Source organism: Phoxinus phoxinus, assembly GCF_949152265.1.
Source record: "Phoxinus phoxinus genome assembly, chromosome: 6".
NCBI lineage: Eukaryota > Metazoa > Chordata > Actinopteri > Cypriniformes > Leuciscidae > Phoxinus > Phoxinus phoxinus.
In genome coordinates, this window is record NC_136881.1 from 31,432,949 (window position 1) to 31,454,186 (window position 21,238).

Below are 21,238 nucleotides of genomic sequence, written 5' to 3' on the forward strand. Positions count from 1 at the left end.
AACAAAACATGTGAGTGATTTGATGAAATAGTAATTGAATCACTCTTATGAGGTACGGATGTCTGGAGAAACATCTGTGAAACAAGTTGGCCATTAAATATGCAACGGCATATTCAAAAATTCCTTTTGTATGAGATGGCAATGCTTTAAAGAGAATTATCATGGCCTGAAGCTCATTCAAGTACTGCCATTTAGTGTGCGAGAATCTGATTGAAATGATCTTCATTCTGCTTTTGTTCTTATCCAGTGTTTAGGTAAACTAAAGCCTGAATACCATCTCATCTGAAACCACTAATCTGACCATGTATAATTATATTTCAGTTGCAGAGTTTAAGGTTAAGTGTTCCCTTTTTTGATGTTGAAATAATTCCTCAGTCCCATAGCAACATGCAGGCAACTGGCCTGGTTCTGGAAAAAAACAAAACATATTTTGCATATCACAGCAATAAAAAAAAAAATCTGTACATTTTTGACCAAAAAATTTCCCCCTAATAAACACAAATCACAAATTATAGTATTATAGTAGACCTTTAGTAATTCGGTAGTCTCTGCCTCAGACGTCATGCCCACAGACCGTTGGCTGAACATCTGTTGCATGTGGAGCTCAAATTGTTTCAGGAGTTTACAAAGTCATTATCTGATTGGTTGAATTATACAGGATTTCCGAGAGACGTGTGTCCGCCTGGAAACAAAGCAGTTGTGAAGCCAAACCCCCTAATGGAAAAAAAAGAAGCTGTCTTGTTTACAACTGTGACAATATGTGCTTATCATGATCAACTAAATGCTGGATTTTCAAAAGGATGTAAAGTTCCATTGTTGCAGTAAACTTGTACAACTTTCTTGAATTAATAATTTATTAGACGCATGTCTGTTTTTTGTGGAGACATTAATTGATGTCACGCCCCTAAACATGACGCTGAACAAAACAATGTGTGATTGCTTGCTTCACATGTCAGTCAGATGGCCTCTTGGGCGGTCCATGGAAGCAATTCAGTCACACTTGTAGCTGTATAATTGCACAAATAAGTCCTGAGAGATAGCAATGCATATTTCATGCATTTTTTACTGTTACCACTATTGTAAATGCTTTGTTTTTGGGAGGGCTCTTAAAAGCTTGACATTAAAGGTGCTCTAAGTGATGTTGGGTGACGTCACTCACTTCTTGTTTACGTTCGAAGTATTGTCAAACAAAATGGAGGCTAGCTAGACCCCCCCTCCTCCTCCTCCGCGCACTAACCCCCCAAACCCTTCTTGTCGGTTATTGGTGGAACACGGTTTGTTATGTTTTGTGGTGCGGGTTAGCCCAGTTTGTTTGTGTTGCCGCTGGAGCCTGGGGTGTCTACAGAGACCACGTTTCTTTTTTTTACAGTGTGTTCAGGAGACAGACAGCTAGTGGATAGTGAGGAGATGTTTGCTGTATGTGACAAAAAATGTTTTGGCCTTAAAAAACGTGTGACATCGCTTAATGTTTCTGCTTTTGAAGTTTCAGTATAGCCACTAGTGAACAGTGTGGGACTGTTTGTTATTAGGTGCAATCAGCCAATCAGAGTGAAAACATCATGTTCAGAGTTCTAGCTCTTGAGTCATCATGATAGGTGGCACCATAACGGAATCATTTTTCTTGTGGTGATGCTGGAGGTCAAAAATGACACTCTTCACCTCCTAGATTTATGCGGTGTATGCTGTATCTTACGCCTGTTTGAACACAGAACAATGTTTTCAAAGTATTCATGTTGTATATTGTGACGTAAGTGGTGGCTAAAGGAGATTTGAATTAAGCTAAATGGCAGATATTGGCACAGCAGTTTTGCAGCTAATCCTTTCATTAGGCAAAGGTCACTGTATTAAAACCAGAGAAATGGCAGATAATCTTCAGCACACATGAAGTCAGGAGGGGGTCACAGTGTGGCATTGACGTACTTACCTTTTTGTCATAAAAAATAAAATCCTGTTAACAAGAGTTGGACTATGAGCCAGAGGCTTGTTTCTCTCGTCCTGGTCAGCGAAATGTAGCCCTGAGATAATTACATAAAAGGAACACTGTGGACCTTTTTGAGACACCCACTCCAAACTGTCAGACCTAATATAATCACATATGTTTTGTACAGACTTTTTAAAAAGTCTGTTTCATCCATTCATCCATTAATTTTTTTGAAGAGCTTTTTTTCTGTGATTTAAAGTTGTAATGAAACAAAGATGGCAAATTATGTTTTCAGATCTTTCAACACTGCTTGGGACTAAAGTAGCCCACTTTTTAGACTATAAAAGTATACTTAAAGTGTAACTGTAGTATAATTAAATGAAACTGATTACTGATACTTTGAAGTATACTCTCAGTAAATTACTAGATTAATTGATACTGCAAGTTTGTTTTCTTTGTGAACTTAACATCATACTAATAGTTCACTATGCCTTATTTTTGCACTTTAAGTATACTACTATGTTGCTATTTAGTTATTAGTTTTTATACTTGAAATATACCTTTAACTGTACTTTAAGTAGATTTGAAGTAAATTCATATCTACACTACCATGGATTACACAAAATCCCACATATTCTTAGAATTAGGAGTTTTCTTTATAAATCAATATTTTAAAACAATGCAAGTTTATTAGACATTATGTAAAATGATGGGAAAAAAGTATTTAATATGCTACTCAGAGTAAACATAACTACAAGCCAAGTATACTTAATTATAGTTTTAAGTATATCTCTATCTAAATATTGAAAATAAGTATAGGCCAAACATACTTTGAAGTATACTCACAGAAGAGTCTGTGTAATTACTTTGTAGACATAGTATACTTTCTCATTTTTAGTTTAAAAGAAGTATACTACTGTAATACCACACTTGAATAAACTTCTTTTTTTGTAAGGGTAGTCCTGTTGTTTTTACGGAAAGGTCCAACAAATAAAAAAAAGTGGAAATTGTTCACAAGTTCCATAATATACATTTAGAAAAAGGATGGATTTTCATTTCATGCTGACTTATTTTTAATACTAAATACTTAGTGTTCAGTCAGACTGAATCATTAAAACCGGCCTTATTTTACATCTCAAAGTTTGCCAACAACAGCAAACTTTATTTATGATTGCGTTGTTCACCAAAAATGTGTATGGACACAGCTAAGCAATTTCAGAATTTCTGTGTGTGACAAACACACAACTTGTTTGGTGATGGATATGAGCTTGATAGAAGATATTTCATGTCAAACACAGTAAGTGTTCATTAATTAGAAAATGTGTTTGCACCATCAAATATAGTAGGCTACATCAGGTACTGGTACGTTTGCTAAAACATGTAGTTGAACGGAACAGATAGGAAAAAGAACTCGACTCGGCACACACAGTTGCAAGGTTTATTAGAGAATCAGGGCTATAAAGGTATGCAGGATTCTACTAGTCTCTGAGCAAACCACACAACTAGTCCTTTTCTAAATGTAATACTATAGCAAACCTGGCTGCCATGGTTAGTGATAGTAATATAATTAAAGAAATGGATTTTAAATGGAAAAACTAGTGCATTAGGTCACCATATGGATAACTGGGAAGAAGGAAGAAAAATGCTTCAACATAAGTTATTCCTACTTATGTAAATACTATGGGTTCATTTTCATTTTAAATAATAATAATTTAAAAAACAATCATTAGGAAGGAAAGCAGCACCTCTGCCACGGTTAGGGCTGACACTACTATACCATAGATTATATTCTTTAATATCTCTGTGTATATATGGCCAGTCAGCGAGAATGAACACCACATGAATTGCAAGTACCGCAGCTCACACTGTAAACGTCTCCTTCATGAGTTTGTTTGTTTCTCATTTACAGCGAAATTTGGTTTGAAGAGGATGGGTGGCCAAACCCCCCAACTCACAGACATTTACTGGGCACATACACACACGTCGCTGCATGGAACAAGATACAGCTCCAAGAAAATAAGCCGTAACAAGGCGAGGAGAAAAAAATCAGGAGAGGAAGAGGAGGAGGAGTTTTGGGCATCTGTGGTGCAGAGTTAAAAGGAGTCCATGGCCTTGAATTCACTGAGGGCTTGGACGGGGGAGATGTGTTTCTTCTGCGAGCCTCGCCTGACACGGGTCTGGCACTCCTCCGGTTTCTCCCTCTTCACCAGGGGTTTCTTCTCCGGGGCCTTCATACGCCAGGAAACCACAGGGGAATTGACTGCTGCTGTACCGTACACCTTCTGGTACTTGGTGGAAGCTACATAGGAGGCCTTGACCGTGAGGACCACGGCATTCATCAAGTTCTTGGCTGCCTGGATGAGGGATGTAGCACTGTCCAGCTGAATATGGGACAACGGGGAAGAGAACATTCAGATTAGTGCCTGTATTCAGTGAACTGTTGTTCAGTTATAACTTGCCGCAGACTGTTAGGTCCGTTACATGCAATTTGCTAGCAGTCGCATCATTTACTACATGATTTGCCTCTGCTGATTCTGCAGTCAATGAGATTGCTTGCTCAACGTTTAAATAGTCTGGTTCAATGTTCACTGAAAGCTAGTCCTGCAGTGTGCTATCAGAGATCCCCTGAAATCCTCCACCTCCCCCAGCTCCACCTGTCTAGAACTGCTACAAGATGTGTGTGCCTATTCATGCATCAGCAGAATATATTACATGCTCACAGCAGAGTATATATTGGCCGTAGCAAGTCCATAATTGCTCTGCAGCAGCAACATGTGTAGCAGATCTAGTCCAGTGTTTCCCCTATAATTTTTTCCAGCAGCGGTGCTGTTGCGTGCCGGAAGTTGTTACCAAGCCGCGTGGGTCCGGGGGCATGCACCTCCGGAAGATTTTTTTATTTTTTATTACCCCTTAAACCATGACTTCTGACAAGTTTTGTGGATAGAAATGGACATTTTGAGACATACAAATATGACATACCATCAACAGATTTAAGGTCTGATTGTTTGTTTTAAACCCAAATAAGTTTCTTTCTTCTGTTGAAAATAAAAGTTATTTGGAAGAATCTGGGTAACCAAACAGTTGATGTACCACAGTGACTTCCATAGTATATATTTTTTCTACTTTGGAAGTCAATGGGGACCAGCAACTATTTGGTTAGCCACATTATTCAGAATATCTTCTTTTGTGTTCAGCACAAGAAATAAATTAATACAGGTTTGGAACAACATTAGAGTGAGTAAATAATGACATCATTTTATTTTTGGGTGAACTATCACTTTAAGAACAAGCGGCAGCATGTTTACTATTACCGGTATATGGCTACTGTCTCTTTAAGACCTGAACACGACGCGTCTAATATACACGCATTTAACGAGCAGATTTTCTCTACATTTTCTGTTTTCTTTCACTTTAGACATAACCAACTTTGTTTATGTAAACCTTGTGTGTATTTGACAGTATATTAGCGCAATAAGACGCGAAAGATAACTTATCCCAGTAACCAGGCGCTGTTTGACAGGCTTTTAGTGCATGTGCGCGTCGGGTGTTTGCGCTCAGAAAAGCGCGTGAATGACATGTTTAACCGGCAAAGCTTTAAATCACATGCAAATAATGAACTTTTGTGAACTGTAGTGTCCAGTTCCTCTGCGTTAACATTTGATGTGAATATACGTCGCAACGGTCGCGTGTTGAGACGGAGGCGTCTACTTTTACTGTTATGCTTTACATTGTGTAAGGGAATGTCGTAATATTACTGATCATGTGAAGATTTTGCAGTGGCGCTGGAAATCCTGTACAATGTACTGAATACATTGTAGGGGAAACACTGTAGTCCACCGAGACCAAATAAATTTTTATAACCATTAACATGCTAAAACTATCTAGAGAGTTGTCGTGATTGGAATATGGCTATGTATGGAATTAACTATTTATGAACTGTTTTGAGCCTAATGCATAGGATAAAAAAAAAAAAAAAAGTTTTTTTGCATAATTGAGCTAATGTCTTCAACTAGGATTACATATGCATGGTGCATCATGGCTGTTTTGGAGCAAGCACATAACTCTGAGGCCAATTGTTGTCCGGTTAACATGTAGATGCTGGACAAAGCCCATTATGTTGGTATGTTAGTCCGACTTCACAAAAAAAAAAACAGACTGGTGTGATTTTAGTCAGACTAAAGCCATGCACGGTCACATTTTCAGCACTCAAAATGGTTGTAATTAGACATCAAGCTCTGTGGCATCTTTTTCATTTATAAATACAACATTTAATAATGTATACAGAATGTAAAAATATAATCTACACCCTGAAACACTACAAACCTTATGTGCATAATTAAATAGCATCATAATACGTATGGCCAGAATAATCTTACCCCTGAAACAATGAGTTCTCCTCCCAGGTTCTGAACCTCAGCCTTGACCTTGCTGCAGATGTTGAGCTGGTGGCAGTAGAGGGCGATTCTCTGGAGGTATGCCAGTAAGTCCTGCTTACAGGCTGAGTCCGGACACTAAAAGAGATGGGAATACATAGCAGAGACTTGACCTTTACACATTCACTGTGTAGAGCAAATATGAGGGAAGGGTGGTAAAGCGATGATGACTGAAGATAAAATTAGTTCCATCTTGAAGATGACTCAGGGGTTTGTCATCATCACATATTGGCTAAAGCCTGCGGTTGTAGACTTGTTCGTAAATCTCCAGTTATCATCACAATTGTGTATTTTGTTAATAGGAACACTGTGCACATAAATATACAGCACAAGAGTAAACAAGCAACATGAGATAGAAATAACTTCTTACCCCTGCGGGTTTTGAATAAACGTTTTATAATGGACATCAGCCCATATCACAGTGAATGAAAACTACCTTAATTTCCTTGAAATGTTTTGAAGCCGGTGGAGAGGGGAGCATGGACTGATTTCATGACACACCGATTGCTTATCTCTTGAATATTAATTATGTCATGATGATGTTGCTGGGTAACCTTCCTGCAGTCACAAACTACTACATATTCAAAAGCCAGGACTTTGGAATTATTCATTATTTGCTTCATATGTGTTCACACGATTTAACTGACTTTCACTGATAACTATTTGAAAGCACATATCCTAAATGTATCAGCACACTCCTGTCCTACAAGTATATTTATCTGGAGATCTGATCTGTAGCATTTTATCTTCTTAGAGACATCAAAACTGTAATTTGAGCAGTCATAATAATTCACAATTCCTGTTATCAACAGCAGAATGGTTACCTATAGATATAGTTTCAATCTACGAATGTCCATCTACTGCATTTTTATGTAAGAATGGCCACTATTTTGTGAGCTGTTTCTGTCTCCCCTTCGAAGCAATACATGAGCATGTCCCATTTAACGTTATGATTTTTGGGATAAATCATTTTCAACACACAGCACCTTGCATGCCAAGACAGCGGTTAACTCAGTGACTTTGCATATAGCAATAAGTCCTGTCAGAAGTTGTTATATAGTTTTTTTTCTCCCCTAGCTTTCCATGAACTTTGAGTGAAAAAGACTGATGAGACACATTTAATAACTGTTGAAGCTGCTTTATCTTTGACACGGCTGAGCAGCTGTAACGTCCTTAGCGTTTAGCGTTCAAGTGTCTCTCTGCAGGAAGCAACCTCTCGCTGTGCTGGGGGGTGGCAAGGGGGGAATGAAAAAAAAAAAGGAGAACCCTCTGTTCTCGCCTCCAGGGCCAAGCAGCTTTAGGTCTGCGATGTCAAGTGCTCCAGTTAGAGGAGCTGTAAGAATGTGTTTCTGAGGAGGTATGACTTCTGTCATGACCGCATACACCAATGCAACCCAACCTGGCAGCCCTCTACGGCAGTGGTTTTGCAACCCAACAAAATTGTTTACAAAAAATATATGAAACAGAAAAAATTCAAATAATTTCAATTGATTAATATCAGCAATAAACATTTGCAATGTCACCAACAATGACATTTTTCCCAACAAATTGACATTTTACAAACTCAATGTAGTCAGGGTCACATTTTCTTTGCAGTTGTGTCCATGTCCAGTCCTTGTTAGTTAATCTGTCGTTTGGTAGAATGTAATCAAATTAGACAGAAACTGGCATCAAAATGCATATTTGATTACTTTCAATTAGCACTGTTTTTTGACAACCACGACTGTTAAATATTCTATAATTTTACATGTACCTCATGCACCAAACCATTCATCGCGCGATATACATAAACTAAAGCATATCCTTCGATGCCTTTTGTTTCTAAATTGTTTTGTCTGTTCCAGCATTGAGGAGCAGCTTGATTATTGAGCACCCGGTTCTGTTCAACACCGCCTACTCAGAGATTATGAATGCGGTCCCTTGATGCGTCCTGAGAACCCCAGATGGCCATTAGATGTAAATACTGTGTTAGTGGGTTTGATAAGGGACAAGTCAAGCCACCTGTTCAGACTACCTAATATACACAGCATGCGTATGTTAGATTTGGTAGTAGTTACATGGATTGCTGCTATAGGAACACATTGACTTAAAGGGAGGGGTGTTCTGGGAAGCAGGAACTGTCTGGCCATCTCCGATGTGCTTGTACACTCAGATTACACCGTGATCAGCAGTGTGATCAGGTTCCCCCTCACTATTCTCCCTTTATCTAAGAGTAAAAAAATACTGCAAGAAAACAACAAGAACAACACGAGGCCTGGCCAGTGGTGACACAGCAGGTTTCTCATATCTTTTTGATCAGTGTCCCAGTGTTGATGACAACAAAAGGATGATTCCTATTATGCAGTACCCTTTTGACAATGAATGCGCTAGTGTTAATTTAAGGAAATACGTCTCTAAAAGGGTATACAAGACTGGTCAAGTTGATGCACTTTATTACATACTGTATAGCTCTGGGGCATTCAATGCTCCTGGAGGACCAATCTCCAAACAGTTTAGACTTTACACTTTAATTTAAACAAGTGACGTAGTTACATTCTTCTCACTCAAATTAGTACTGAGTATTTTTTACTAAATACATCTAACTAAAGTTAGATTAGGGTTTGGTTTAGGGTTAGTTAAAATTATGCATTATTTAATGTGTATCTACGTCACCTTAAAATAAAGTGTTACCAAGATTCACTCTTAGAACAGGGCTGGGCAACTCTGGCCCTCAAGGTCCATTTTCTTGCAAAATTTCGAAATGACAGCGTTTCCATTACCCTATGTTATGCGACTAAACCGTAATTCTTTCCTCTCAGCGATAAGTCATTTAAAAAATCATGGCAACGGACATTGGTAGGTTTATTTATCACAGACACCGCATAGACATCATTATTATTATCGGAAGGATACGCAGGCGTGTTATCCAAGCATTAATGGTAAGGAAAGACCTTATACTGTGAGCGGCACATATGAACTGTTTCTCCCTCATTTCTGCTTCAAGCTCTTGATTGTGGCATTTCTTTGAGGTTTAGAATCCAGTATTCCTGTAATTCTATTGTCTTTTATGAATTTAATAAACAACTCTGTCTCGTATTCTGTCCGAACACAACGCCAGGTGACTGTAAATGCGCGAAAACTTGCAGTTTTGCGAAATATATATATATTTTCCGAATTGCCTGAAAAACCACCTCATGCGAGCGTAAAAACTTTTTTTGCGACAAATGGGAGTTTTTGCTAAATTGACGTGTTTCGCAATTTCAATTTGCGCAATTTGAATGGTAATGGAAACGCGGCTACTGACATCTCTACAGGAAATGTGGATTTCTATGGCCAGAGTTGCTCAGCCCTGGCATGCAAGAAGGACCCATATGTAGCAATCCTGAAGACCCTGGTTTTTGTGCTGTGGTTTCCCCACCAAAATATGCAAGTGTCGGGGAGACATCATTAAGGATGTGTCTTTGATTAGGGATATTAGGTAAAGTGAGTAGATTTTTTTCTAAGGTAAGATTGGCTAATAAGTTGTTAGTACAGATCAGTCCTTTTGAAGTAGAAGTTAATTAAGGAGGTGGAGTCAAGTGAGGTAATCAGTGAACGAGTTCTTACTGAGCAGTCATCTCTGTAGCGGCATCCCTCAATGCATGAAGACCAAGCTTGTGTAAAAACCTGACTTCCTGTGCAACTCCACTGAGCAGCGACAACACGCAGCATGCTACGCTAAGTCTTTTTCGGTAACGCTTTAGATTACAGCCCGGAAAGTACAGCGTAATTACAATGAAATTACAGTGTAACTTTCGGTAATTACAGTGTACCTATAACGTACTTATGTGTAAGTATAGGGGAACAATATGTAAAGTCTTGGGAATAAAGGGGTAACAACCAGGAAAATACTGCGTAATTAAAACTAAATTACAGTGTAACTTTCGGTAATTACAGTGTACCTATAAAGTACGTACGTCTAAGTATATAGGGGAACAATGTAAAGTTTTGGAATAAAGGGGTAACAACCAGGAAAAAAAAAATGTTATTTAGGCAAATTTTTTATACTGTAAGTATTTTAGAACTACGGGGTACTTGTACTATAATACAATCTTACTTTTGGGAGCAATTTAGCGAGTAGGCTACATACACCTTTTTGTAATAATAGTGTATACAAATACATAAAGGCTTTTTTCAAATTACGGGGTAGCCTATATATCAGTGCATTTATAAAGTAGGCTAATTTGTTTTTATTGCAAAGGTGCACTGATTAAGTTGTTTCAAGGCAAGTAAAACTATTGCAACTTTTTTTTTTTTTTAAATGCTGGGGAAATATACTCTTGTTTCTTGTAGTTACAGGGTAAGTATGACATTGCGGGCCGTAAATTAAAGTGGTGCTTCTTACCCTCTTGTTTCATGTAGTTACAGGGTAAGTATGACATTGCGGGCCGTAAATTAAAGTGGTGCTTCTTACCCTCTTGTTTCATGTAGTTACAGGGTAAGTATGACATTGCGGGCCGTAAATTAAAGTGGTGCTTCTTACCCTTTTGTTTCATGTAGTTACAGGGTAAGTATGACATTGCGGGCCGTAAATTAAAGTGGTGCTTCTTACCCTTTTGTTTCATGTAGTTACAGGGTAAGTACAGGGTAAGCTAAATTGCTCCCAAAAGTAAGATTGTATTATAGTATAAGTACCCCGTAGTTCTAAAATACTTACAGTATAAATAATTTGCCTAAATAACATTTTTTTTTTCCTGGTTGTTACCCCTTTATTCCAAAACTTTACATTGTTCCCCTATATACTTAGACGTACGTACTTTATAGGTACACTGTAATTACCGAAAGTTACACTGTAATTTAGTTTTAATTACGCAGTATTTTCCTGGTTGTTACCCCTTTATTCCCAAGACTTTACATATTGTTCCCCTATACTTACACATAAGTACGTTATAGGTACACTGTAATTACCGAAAGTTACACTGTAATTTCATTGTAATTACGCTGTACTTTCCGGGCTGTAATCTAAAGCGTTACCTCTTTTTCTTTTCTCTCTTAATACTCTCTTGTTTCCTGTCATGTTCTTACCATGTTCTCTCATTACATCCCTGTAGTATATCACAGGTGCAAGTCTAAACATGTCTGCACACAAAACAATTGCACCCCTGGTTACCTGTGTTCTCTTGGTTGTTCCACATCATGGTCTGTCAGTTGGCCAGCAACAAAGTTGAGTTCATCCTTGTTTTATGTATTACCAGTCATTCAAAACGCAACATTTTGCCTTTGACTGAAACATGTATCACAAAAACAACCATTCAACTCCTCCAGCCTTCACTCTGACATTTGTCCTCTTCCACACTTTTTACCCAAGTGGTCCATTCATATTTTAGAATAATTTTAAAAAGCTACATTTTCTGGGCTTTTAACAGCGGTATGTGTATTGCACATAATTGAAGACATTGTTACCATCCATTAGATTTAATTGTAGAGAAATCTACTTAATTGCATGCTTGTTAAGGTGCCTTTTTTTTTTTTAATCTTCCAGGTTTAAATTAGTCTTCGTATTAACGTCATGTGACTTTTTTTCTTTTACACCTGTAGTACATCAATGATTCACCTGTGTATAATTATTCATAAGATTACATGTCCTTATCCTATGAAAAGACACCTTACTTAATTATTAATGAGAGTGCATGTTGATCTCCAATGATGGCTTCAAGCTGTGAGATCTCATGCAGTAAGTGAGAGATGCATGAATGGATCATATATAAGTGTTTGTTTTTGCTTTGTAAGAGTTCTACAGTTTCCTTCCATAGACCCCAGAGTCTCCAACACAAACGCGATTCATCTACACAGTGAGTTTAACCAGTCTTTGAAGCTCGAATAAAACACCACAAAATAAGCCTCAATTATATTATATACTATTATAGCGGGTTCATACATGATTTAAGTGGCGTAAAAATCCGAATGGTTATGCAGTTATTTGTCTATGAAATTATAGCTCTCACAGTATGTATGCATTTGTGTAAGTTACGGTGGGCTTACAAAACCATGTATATATGTTTATTTTGTTGCATTTAATGGTAAATTGAAGGGTGCGTTTGTGGGAATAACTCAATGAGAGCAAAATAAAAATGAATCATAAGTCGTTATCGTACTCTCGTCTTCCCCCTCCAATCCGCTGCTAATTTTGTAGCATTTTTCAAAATTGTGGTGAGAACTGGTGCTGAAATTGGGGGTTTCATGAACTTTTAATACTCTCCAAATTCACCCCTCACTCTGACCAATCAAGCCTCTGCACTCTCAGAAAAAAAGGTACAAAACTTGTCAATGGGGAGGTAATATTTCAAAATGCATGCCTTTGTACCTTATTTATCCCATAAAGGGTGCATATTATTAGCCTATCCAGAACACAACAGTGTATCTGCTCTTCAATCAGAAAATGAGGGCCCAAGTCACACATCTCTTCTTCTCAATCCACCGGTTTCCTGCAGCTGCCCACATCAAGAGAACGGATAATCTGGAACCGTTCCTAATAAATGGCTAGTTTTTCATTGGCACATAGCAGCCAAGAATCTATTTCCAAATCAACCATATGAGCAAATAAAACTAACGTCTATGACTTCCATCAAAAAAAAAAAAAAGTGCATAATATTTTATGAGAACATGAAAATGCACTACATACAGTAGCAGGAACAAGCAAATACAGTGCATGGTATAGTAGCTGCCATCAAGACTCATAAGCACAGCCTTAGCTTTTCTTTACTTCACAAGGAGTACAGTTGATTAAACGTTAAAAAGTGTCAGTCAGCAGGTTCCGAAGATGGTGCTCATCTAATAATAAATTCAACACCTCATAGGAGCTCATTATTTTAAACACAACCATGGGCTTTGATCTCACATCCTCATAGAAAAATGGGGAATAAAAGGGTATTCTGACCTGGTCAGCCACGGCACGGGCGAGCTTGTCCATTCTGGATCCGGCCTCTGCGATTTTCTTGGCGGCATTGATCACGTCAGAGGAATTCTTCAAAGGACCTTTGCCCCTGTGGTAACACACAAACCCAGATTGTAACTCTATTACATGATTCCTCACAACAGGCAGAAAGCAAACTGCACAGGGCATGAAGGCCATCAAACCCACCATATATGCTAACAGATTTGAAGCAGCAAGAGCAAGTAACCTAAATAATAAATAATACTCTTTCGCATGGATTCATTCTGATCAAATATTTTTGTATAATGACCTACAAAATGTATATTTGACCATTGTTCTTAACTCATTCCCTGACAGCATTATTTTTAATGCATTTTTTTATCATTTTAACAAAAGATTAAAGGCCGCCAGAATGTTTTGTTGTATGCATATCTAAGCATGCAATATATATAAAAATAAAGAACTGACCCACTGCTTGTAAACAAACAAAATTTGCATGTGCGTGAGTTTCATAAAAATGCAACATCTTTGACAAAAACATGATTTTCTCAGCTTTTTGCTCAAGACTAATTCTTGATCGGATTTGGAACGATAAACAAAACAGATGGAGTAAATCGAGTCCATCAACACACCCAATGCTCGCACAGTCCTATAGCTCGTCCTGGGTCGACATTTCATTCAGTAACATTTGGTTTTAATGTTAAAGATCATGTTATTTTACATACGCATCTGCTTACACATGCTATCGGTTGTTTCTGCTTCTTTTCCGCCTGTGTATTGATCAGGAGATATACTCTTTCAGAAGATGCGTAATAGCTCCCCCTACTTTCTAACAGTGAAAACATGGAAAGCCGTAAAATTCCGTCAATGGCGGGGAAAGTGTTAATATTTCAACGTAATGTATTTATTTGTAGGATAATGTACAGATACTATCACGAAATAAACCCCGGTTGAAATGAGACCCTTTGGCTTCACGTTATCTCTTAAATATTTCCAGCATTCTCATTGCTGACATGTGGATCGATGTACCTGGTGAAGTCGGTCATCTCCATCATGATCATACACATCTGCTTGGCCAGCACAATGATATCGTTTCCATTGTCATCCCACTTGGCGACCTCTGCGTCCAGCTTGCTCTTTTCCTGCCTGAAGCTCTCCACCTGTTCGGCAATCTTGGCCTTCTCTTCCTGAGGCAGCTGAGCCATGATGGCCTATGATGGGTAGCGATATGACACAAGAAAAAGATCAGTTACACACATTTTGCAATTGTGCAAACACGTGCCCTTGTTTCTTATTAAAAGTTTGTGAAGAAAGTACCATCCATTTAGGTTGACTTTGTTTAACCCCACTGAAATGCCTCTGTATAAGGTTTTGAAACTTAACACTTAATCATAAGACCTTCTGGAACCCCATGACATCTCATGCTCATAAAGAGAAAATCCATCCTCTTTTCTTTCCCCCTCTTCTTGTCAAGGAATAAATTCTCGCTCCGTAGCGATTCTGAGCCTGTCCAAAAGGGTATTAATCTCTTTGCAAGGTCACAGGAACCGTTAAGGCGCAGTATTATTTGTGAGATAAATGTATAATTACCTCACTTCTTACACCAGTCAATGAATTATGCATTTGTTCAACATTCTGTTGGAGCAGACGGACCGGACCATGGCAGGGGACTCTGAATGCCTTTAAGTGCGCGATCACCGTAAGATGGTTTTGGCAAAAAAAAAGTCTGCGCTGTACAAGTCTGAATTTGTAGTGTGACAAGTCAGAAATCTTTTCCGCAGTTTTGTCTGAATTTATAAGTGGCAATACGCCATCATAGCCAAAGGATGTCATAACATAAGAGCTAATTAAGAGCCAGCTGCTCATTTAAGATTTGTAGCTTTTTGCTTGTTTATTTAACAAGCAATTACACACTAAAAAGAAAAGAAGTCCTCAGAGAAAATGCGATTAAAAGATGAAAATGATTTTTTTTCAGATAGTGCACACTCCTGGGTATTTCAAATGGAGGGCTGATGCAACGGTGACAGTGTCCGATATTTTTGTTTCATAAATGTAGCTATCACTGCCTTTGATATCCCACAAGCTTACTTAAAGGTCATTATTTAAATTTAAGGCTGTCTCGTTTTAGCTTGGAAGTTATTACCGCACTGTTTTACCACCTGTACATCCAATCAGAAACATACCCATCCCAGGAGCCAATCAGCTCTCTTTGTATGTCTTTGAAGCAGCCAATCAGCATTAATATGCTGCTACATGCTTAATCCCAACTCCTCTGGTCCTAAAAGTGGATGTGATGTATGGAAAGAAGGTGAATAGAAGGGGGGGGAAAGCCTATTTCTTCCTCTTGCCTTGCTCCGAATTCACTTATCCCAAATCTCTCTGGCTCCTAACCGATAACAAGAGAGGGTGCAGGCAGCTTAATGCTCCAACAAATCCTTCCCCATACGCACCGGTGCCGATTCATTCAACACACTCACATTGTGTGCCGAACGTCTGCACACGCATGTGTGTGTGCTTCTGGATTAGAAATCCCTCAAAAAAGCTTTTTAATTTTTCTCATTTGAAATAAAGTGGCCTAGATACAGGAGTTCAATTTTATGGCTGACCTATCAGCACTGTTATCCTATCATGGAGCTAAGAGATAGAGCAGTGTCTATATGTGTGTGTCTGAATGTGAGTCAGTGAACAAATGCCTGCTCTTATTTCTCTTTTATGAGAACTCAAAATCCATAAAACTTAAAGTCACAGACTATATCAATATGAAAGTAGTGACACGCATATTTGATTTGCAAAAAACATTCACTCAATGTAACATTCAGCAGCAACGCATACGGCGCCGCTTGAACTCCAATGATCCGAGTTTACTAGTGAGCGAAATGTTTTTCCACTGTCATTTTTTTTTGTCAATTGGTTGCTGTTCTCAAGGAATGACCCTGTTTTTCTTCTCCACGGCAGTTTTTCTTTTAGCCTAGTCTTTTATTCCAATACAAATGATAATTTCCTCTCATTCGTGGAAGATAATTTATTCTCAAGAGTAATTGGTATCAAACAGGGTTATGGTGTGTATTTGCGCGTGAATGTCAGCGGTACTCCACGGCTACATACTGATATTCTTGTAATGTCTCATAAGCAGCCCACTGTGCACTATTCACACATACACTAATGTGGATTAAGCCTTGAACCCCAGTGAGCTCTGCCGTCAAATGCCGGCTGACACACGCACACTGGGGGGGGTGACACTGCCAGAAGTCTCATTTGCAATCATATTCTAACAACTACAGTCTCTGCAGACAGAGTTTACAAAACTGAGACAAAAATTATTCTTGTGTAAAGCATTTGATTCTGCTGGAAATGTATGCATCTGATGCATAAAACATGATCCTCTGCTACGTTAAATATTAAAGCTTATATATAGGCTCTGTTCCAAAGCCAACATCGCTGCCTGCAGTGCATTACCCTCTAAAATGAAACCTTATTAGTGAACGAACATTCTACATAGTTAGCAAACCTGCACAATTGTTTTGTTGTGACACTTTATGTATTTGTATTAAGTTTCCTGTTAGCAGGCTGCTGAGGTAAAATTCCCATTTTAGCAGACTTCTTTACTAACTTGCTGTATTGAAGGAATTATAATCAACATTTCTTTTGCTTCGTCCACCATATTAGATGTGTCCCTTGCTATTTTAAATATGAAACATATACTGTATATAGGCTCTGTCCCAAAACCTGCATTCCCTTCTTAGGTAGCATCCTAACCAAATTGGAACCTAATAAATGACTGAACATTTTACACAGGCAGCAACTCTAAGCAATGTTTTTTGCGAGTAATATGATGTGCAATGTAGAATCTATTCCTAATTGATTTATATACAGTTAGCTGTTAGCAAGTTGCTAAGCTAAAACGTTTGTAAAAATCTATCTTTCTTGCTGTATTGAAATAATTCTAATCATAATCTCTCTTGCTTCAGCTTTCTTCAAAAAGGATATGAGCAGTGCTGACTTCAAAATATGAATGTATACGAACGAAATCTCAATGCATTGAGATAAGACGCCTTAAAATTCTCACTGGGGTTTGTAACCGAGATACCCGCACAGTTTCAATCAGAGAGTGTTTATAAAACTGCAATCAAAATTATGTTCATCTATGGAGGATTTGCTCTTGATACACACATATGCTCCCTTGCTATGTTAAATATTGAAGAAAAAGAACCGTGAGATAACATGCGGCAGACCTGATGTAAAGCATAAACATCCTAAGATATATATTTCATACTTTGTAACTGCAGTGTGTGCTGAAAGAGGGGAGGGGGTTCTCACCATTATTCGCAGCGGAGGATGAATAATGTTTTGTTCTTGAAAAAGTGAGAGACACGTTGTGTGCATGCACTTGAGTGACTGGCACTGTTATTCTGAAACTAGATGTAATTTACAGCAGACGCGCTCAGCGGAGTGATAAGTGTTTTGTATTGTGAGCGTAAACCTGCTGGAAATGACAGGAGGAACCAGAGATGTTGTTTGTGTGTCACGTAGGAGTCACTCACCCTTGCGCTCTGTCCAGCAATAAGTTGGTCATCTTCTGTCTGGACGCTGGTGCGGCTACGGGCGTCATAGTCTTCTTGCTCAAAATCAGAGTCGTCTTCAAGCTCTTCTGGAGTCTGAAATATAAAAAAACAAACAAAATATTGACCATCCTTGTAGAAACCATAACTTTGTGGTGTTTCATTCAAAAAATAAATACTGTCATCAGTTACCCATCCAATCTTTTTCTTATTGTTATTTGTTATTTAACGGAAAAAAGCGATCAGTTTATTATTTGAAATTCACATTTTGTGCATACGGGTTTGAACAACATGACAGTGTGTTCAGTAAATGATTCATTTTTGAGTGAACTATTCCTTTTAAAGTCTCCTAAATAAAAATTTTGCTTTTACTTTTTTAGTTTCAAAACTGGTCTGGAGAGATTGCCACTTTTTAACTCTTGGGTTTCTATCGTCAACAACTTTCTTCGCCTTGTTTAACCTTCCATCTATATTTAAAATGTACTCTACTAGAGTACCGATGTCCTCTGTCCTAAAGGTAAACTTGGTGACAATTTGGGACACAACATTTGACAGACGCCACTACCGGCTGTGTGTTTCTACACAATGCAGGGCGAAGGACCTCTGATCCAACATAAAGACGTGTCAACCATTAAACCAGTCAAATCTCAATAAATAATTCATTCGTCCCACAGTTTGAATTACTAGTGACTTGCGTCATTGTTCAATTCCCTTTTGGCTTTCTTGTGAGTAATATAAAAAGTTCCCTCGTAAAGTGGGATCAAACAATATGTGAAGGGGGAAAGGCCCCTAGGTTCTTCAGGGTTTAGATGTGATCTGTTTTCTTGTATTCTGCCTACCAGTAGTTTCAACATCAGTCCCACTAAGTGACTAATGAGCAAATTGGAGACAAAGAAAAGAGAGTGTATCTTGACAGCCGCCACGGTTCCAGCCACTCTGAGCGGCAGTGGCAGTAGCTTATGAAGAAATTATTTTGATTTAATCAGCCTTGTAATTTATAGCAAACTAGCAAAGTCTTCTTTGTTACTCGTTTTAATGAAGATCCCAGTGGATCGAGATTTCACGTAGACATAAATGTGTATAGACAATGAGTAAGGAGTGTACATTTGTGCGCAAACCTATCTTTGCTTAATTATTCTTCCCATGTTTTTCAGCAGGATAAAATCCTTGACAAATAACTGTGTGTGTGTTGGTACTTTCTTTTCACTGCTACTCTGGGAGCTGTACTATTTGCAAAACTTAAAAGCAGCCACCAACACATTCACACACTCTGCATGATCTATCTTTGTGATTCATTTTTGGGGTGGGGGGTGGTTCGGGGAATCAATAAAAAAAGTCAAAAATAAGTAGGATCTCTATTTACAATTATCATTCTGTTCCAAACCATCTCCAAACTCAGCTTGACATTATTTACTGGCAAATTATTATTTACTGTTCAATATAGTTTGATGTTCGCACAGAGGAAGTGTGCATCTTAGAAATTGCCTTTTTGCAACAAAAAGACGTGTTTGTTAGTTCGAACCAAATGAATTTGAACTCTGTAAACAGAATATACACAATGGTCAAAGGCATAAACAAATCAACAGTCTAACATACTCTTGTTGTATAACCAGGACATACCGTGTACAATATATATGATATGATAACATAATATAGCATTATTACTTCACAATATCTATATATGGGCTTTTCAACTGCTATAGATACAGAGACCCCCAATATACAAAAGCTAGATTTTTCTAGAAAGACTTTAGAATAGCCTTCATTAAGAACATTAAAGTATACATTGCATTACATTGCTTTGACACTGTACCCTATGCCTTGATCAGCTACTTTTTAGATGATGTTGTCGGGTAATATTCTCTGTGAAGCTGTGGAATATAACTTTTTTTGTGTGAAATTATAGTATTTTTGTAATACAACATTTTAACTGTATTACTGTTTTCCTACTTTGATGTTAAGATGTATGAACCTTAATATAAATATTTTCAATAGCAAGTAAATATTCTCTAGATGACAATATCACTCTCACTATTTTTTCACCCAGTATAAAGGGGTGTTTATTTTCTGGATCATCATAGAGGATCATTCTTGGCATCAAAAGCCCTGCATTATGATAATGCTTAACAGACCATTTGTTTAATATTAATTCAAACCATTTTAATTATTATACAAATGCCATGAATTGTTAAAGACAATTTGATATGTTTTACATAACTTTTAACATTATAACTTCTAACAATCCCCCGGAGTATGTCCTCGGATGTCTCTGGTTGAGAACCCTTGCCTTGTATGATGGAGTCATAACCCACTACATTATTTTCAGATGAAATGTGTTTGATGTGTTGTTTTGTTATGTATCAATCCAAACCTCTGGGGTAATGAGCAACGTAAAAAACCCCGCTTGTGAAGAGCGAGCACCTCATGTGGTTCTCTAATTTGTACGCTACTCACTCTTATCATGAGGACTGCTTTCCTGATGTCGCGCACACCGTCATAGACGAGGCGAGAGGCGTCGATGAACTCGTTCTCCTCGAATGGCTGCGGGGGGTTGGTGCTAAGAGCCTCGATGGCGACCTCAACCTGCTCTGCAAAGCGCGGCATCACTGATGGGAAAAAAAGGACGTAGAGTATTGAGGTGAGGAAAAGCCTGAGAGAAAGCAAAAACAGAAAGAAAGATACACAGAAAAAAAAACTTTTTCAAAAAAGGGATTACACGCATCCCTCAAAAGCCAGCCTTTCCCTCAGGTGCCAAACATATCAGAGAAAAGACAGTGTGAGAGGTGAGAAAAATGGAGAATATGTGATCTTAAGAAGCTAAGTGTCGAAATTCAGGCAAGCATGTCTATTTCTGCCATCTTCTCCCTGTCAGTCAGGCCCGAGGACATGGAATGCAGCGGGAAAGGAAGACGAGAAAATGTCACCCTGAAAATATGTGAAAAGGGTCCCCTATGTCTGCAAATTAACCACTTCACCTTGATGGGAACATATGACCATAAGTGAGACCTCTTTAACCCAATAAAATAATAATAATCAGGTAACACTTTACAATAAGGTTCCATTAGTTAGCGTTTGTTAATGCATGAACTAACATTAATTACAATAACAATGGGCAAGCAATACAGCTGTTACTGTATTTATAAAAATAAAAAAAACACAACTGTTAGTTCATGTTAGCTTGGATCAATTAAAGTATATACAACTTTTTTTTTTTATATCCTCCAATTCAATTCACCCTTCTGTCTTGTTCCTCAGTAACGCGTAGCGAGATCTTCCACCGCCACTAAACGCTGGCTGTAATTGTTTGCATGAACAAGAGTTGAGTACGAACAATGTTGACAGACATTGATTGAGTGCAGCTGGAGGGTTGGGAAAGGTCTGCTAATGTGACATTAGTTTGATCTGTTTTTCTGATGAGTCGTATTTCAGCGTT

The 21,238-nt window shown here is 38.1% G+C and overlaps 1 protein-coding gene across 3 annotated transcripts in view; it reads right to left on the minus strand.

The window, feature by feature from the left end:
• Nucleotides 1-3,344: 3,344 nt before the first annotated feature.
• ctnna2 (catenin (cadherin-associated protein), alpha 2) overlaps nucleotides 3,345-21,238 on the minus strand; it is a 450,781-nt gene continuing 432,887 nt past the window's right edge. For all 3 annotated transcript variants that reach the window (XM_079617041.1, XM_079617042.1, XM_079617043.1), the window contains 6 exons: nucleotides 20,260-20,411; nucleotides 17,788-17,901; nucleotides 14,276-14,457; nucleotides 13,250-13,355; nucleotides 6,298-6,432; nucleotides 3,345-4,302 (listed from right to left, as the gene is read on the minus strand). In XM_079617041.1, the coding sequence (XP_079473167.1) occupies nucleotides 4,015-4,302; nucleotides 6,298-6,432; nucleotides 13,250-13,355; nucleotides 14,276-14,457; nucleotides 17,788-17,901; nucleotides 20,260-20,411 (977 nt within the window). In that variant the 3' untranslated portion in view covers nucleotides 3,345-4,014. The remainder of the gene's footprint in view (nucleotides 4,303-6,297; nucleotides 6,433-13,249; nucleotides 13,356-14,275; nucleotides 14,458-17,787; nucleotides 17,902-20,259; nucleotides 20,412-21,238) is intronic.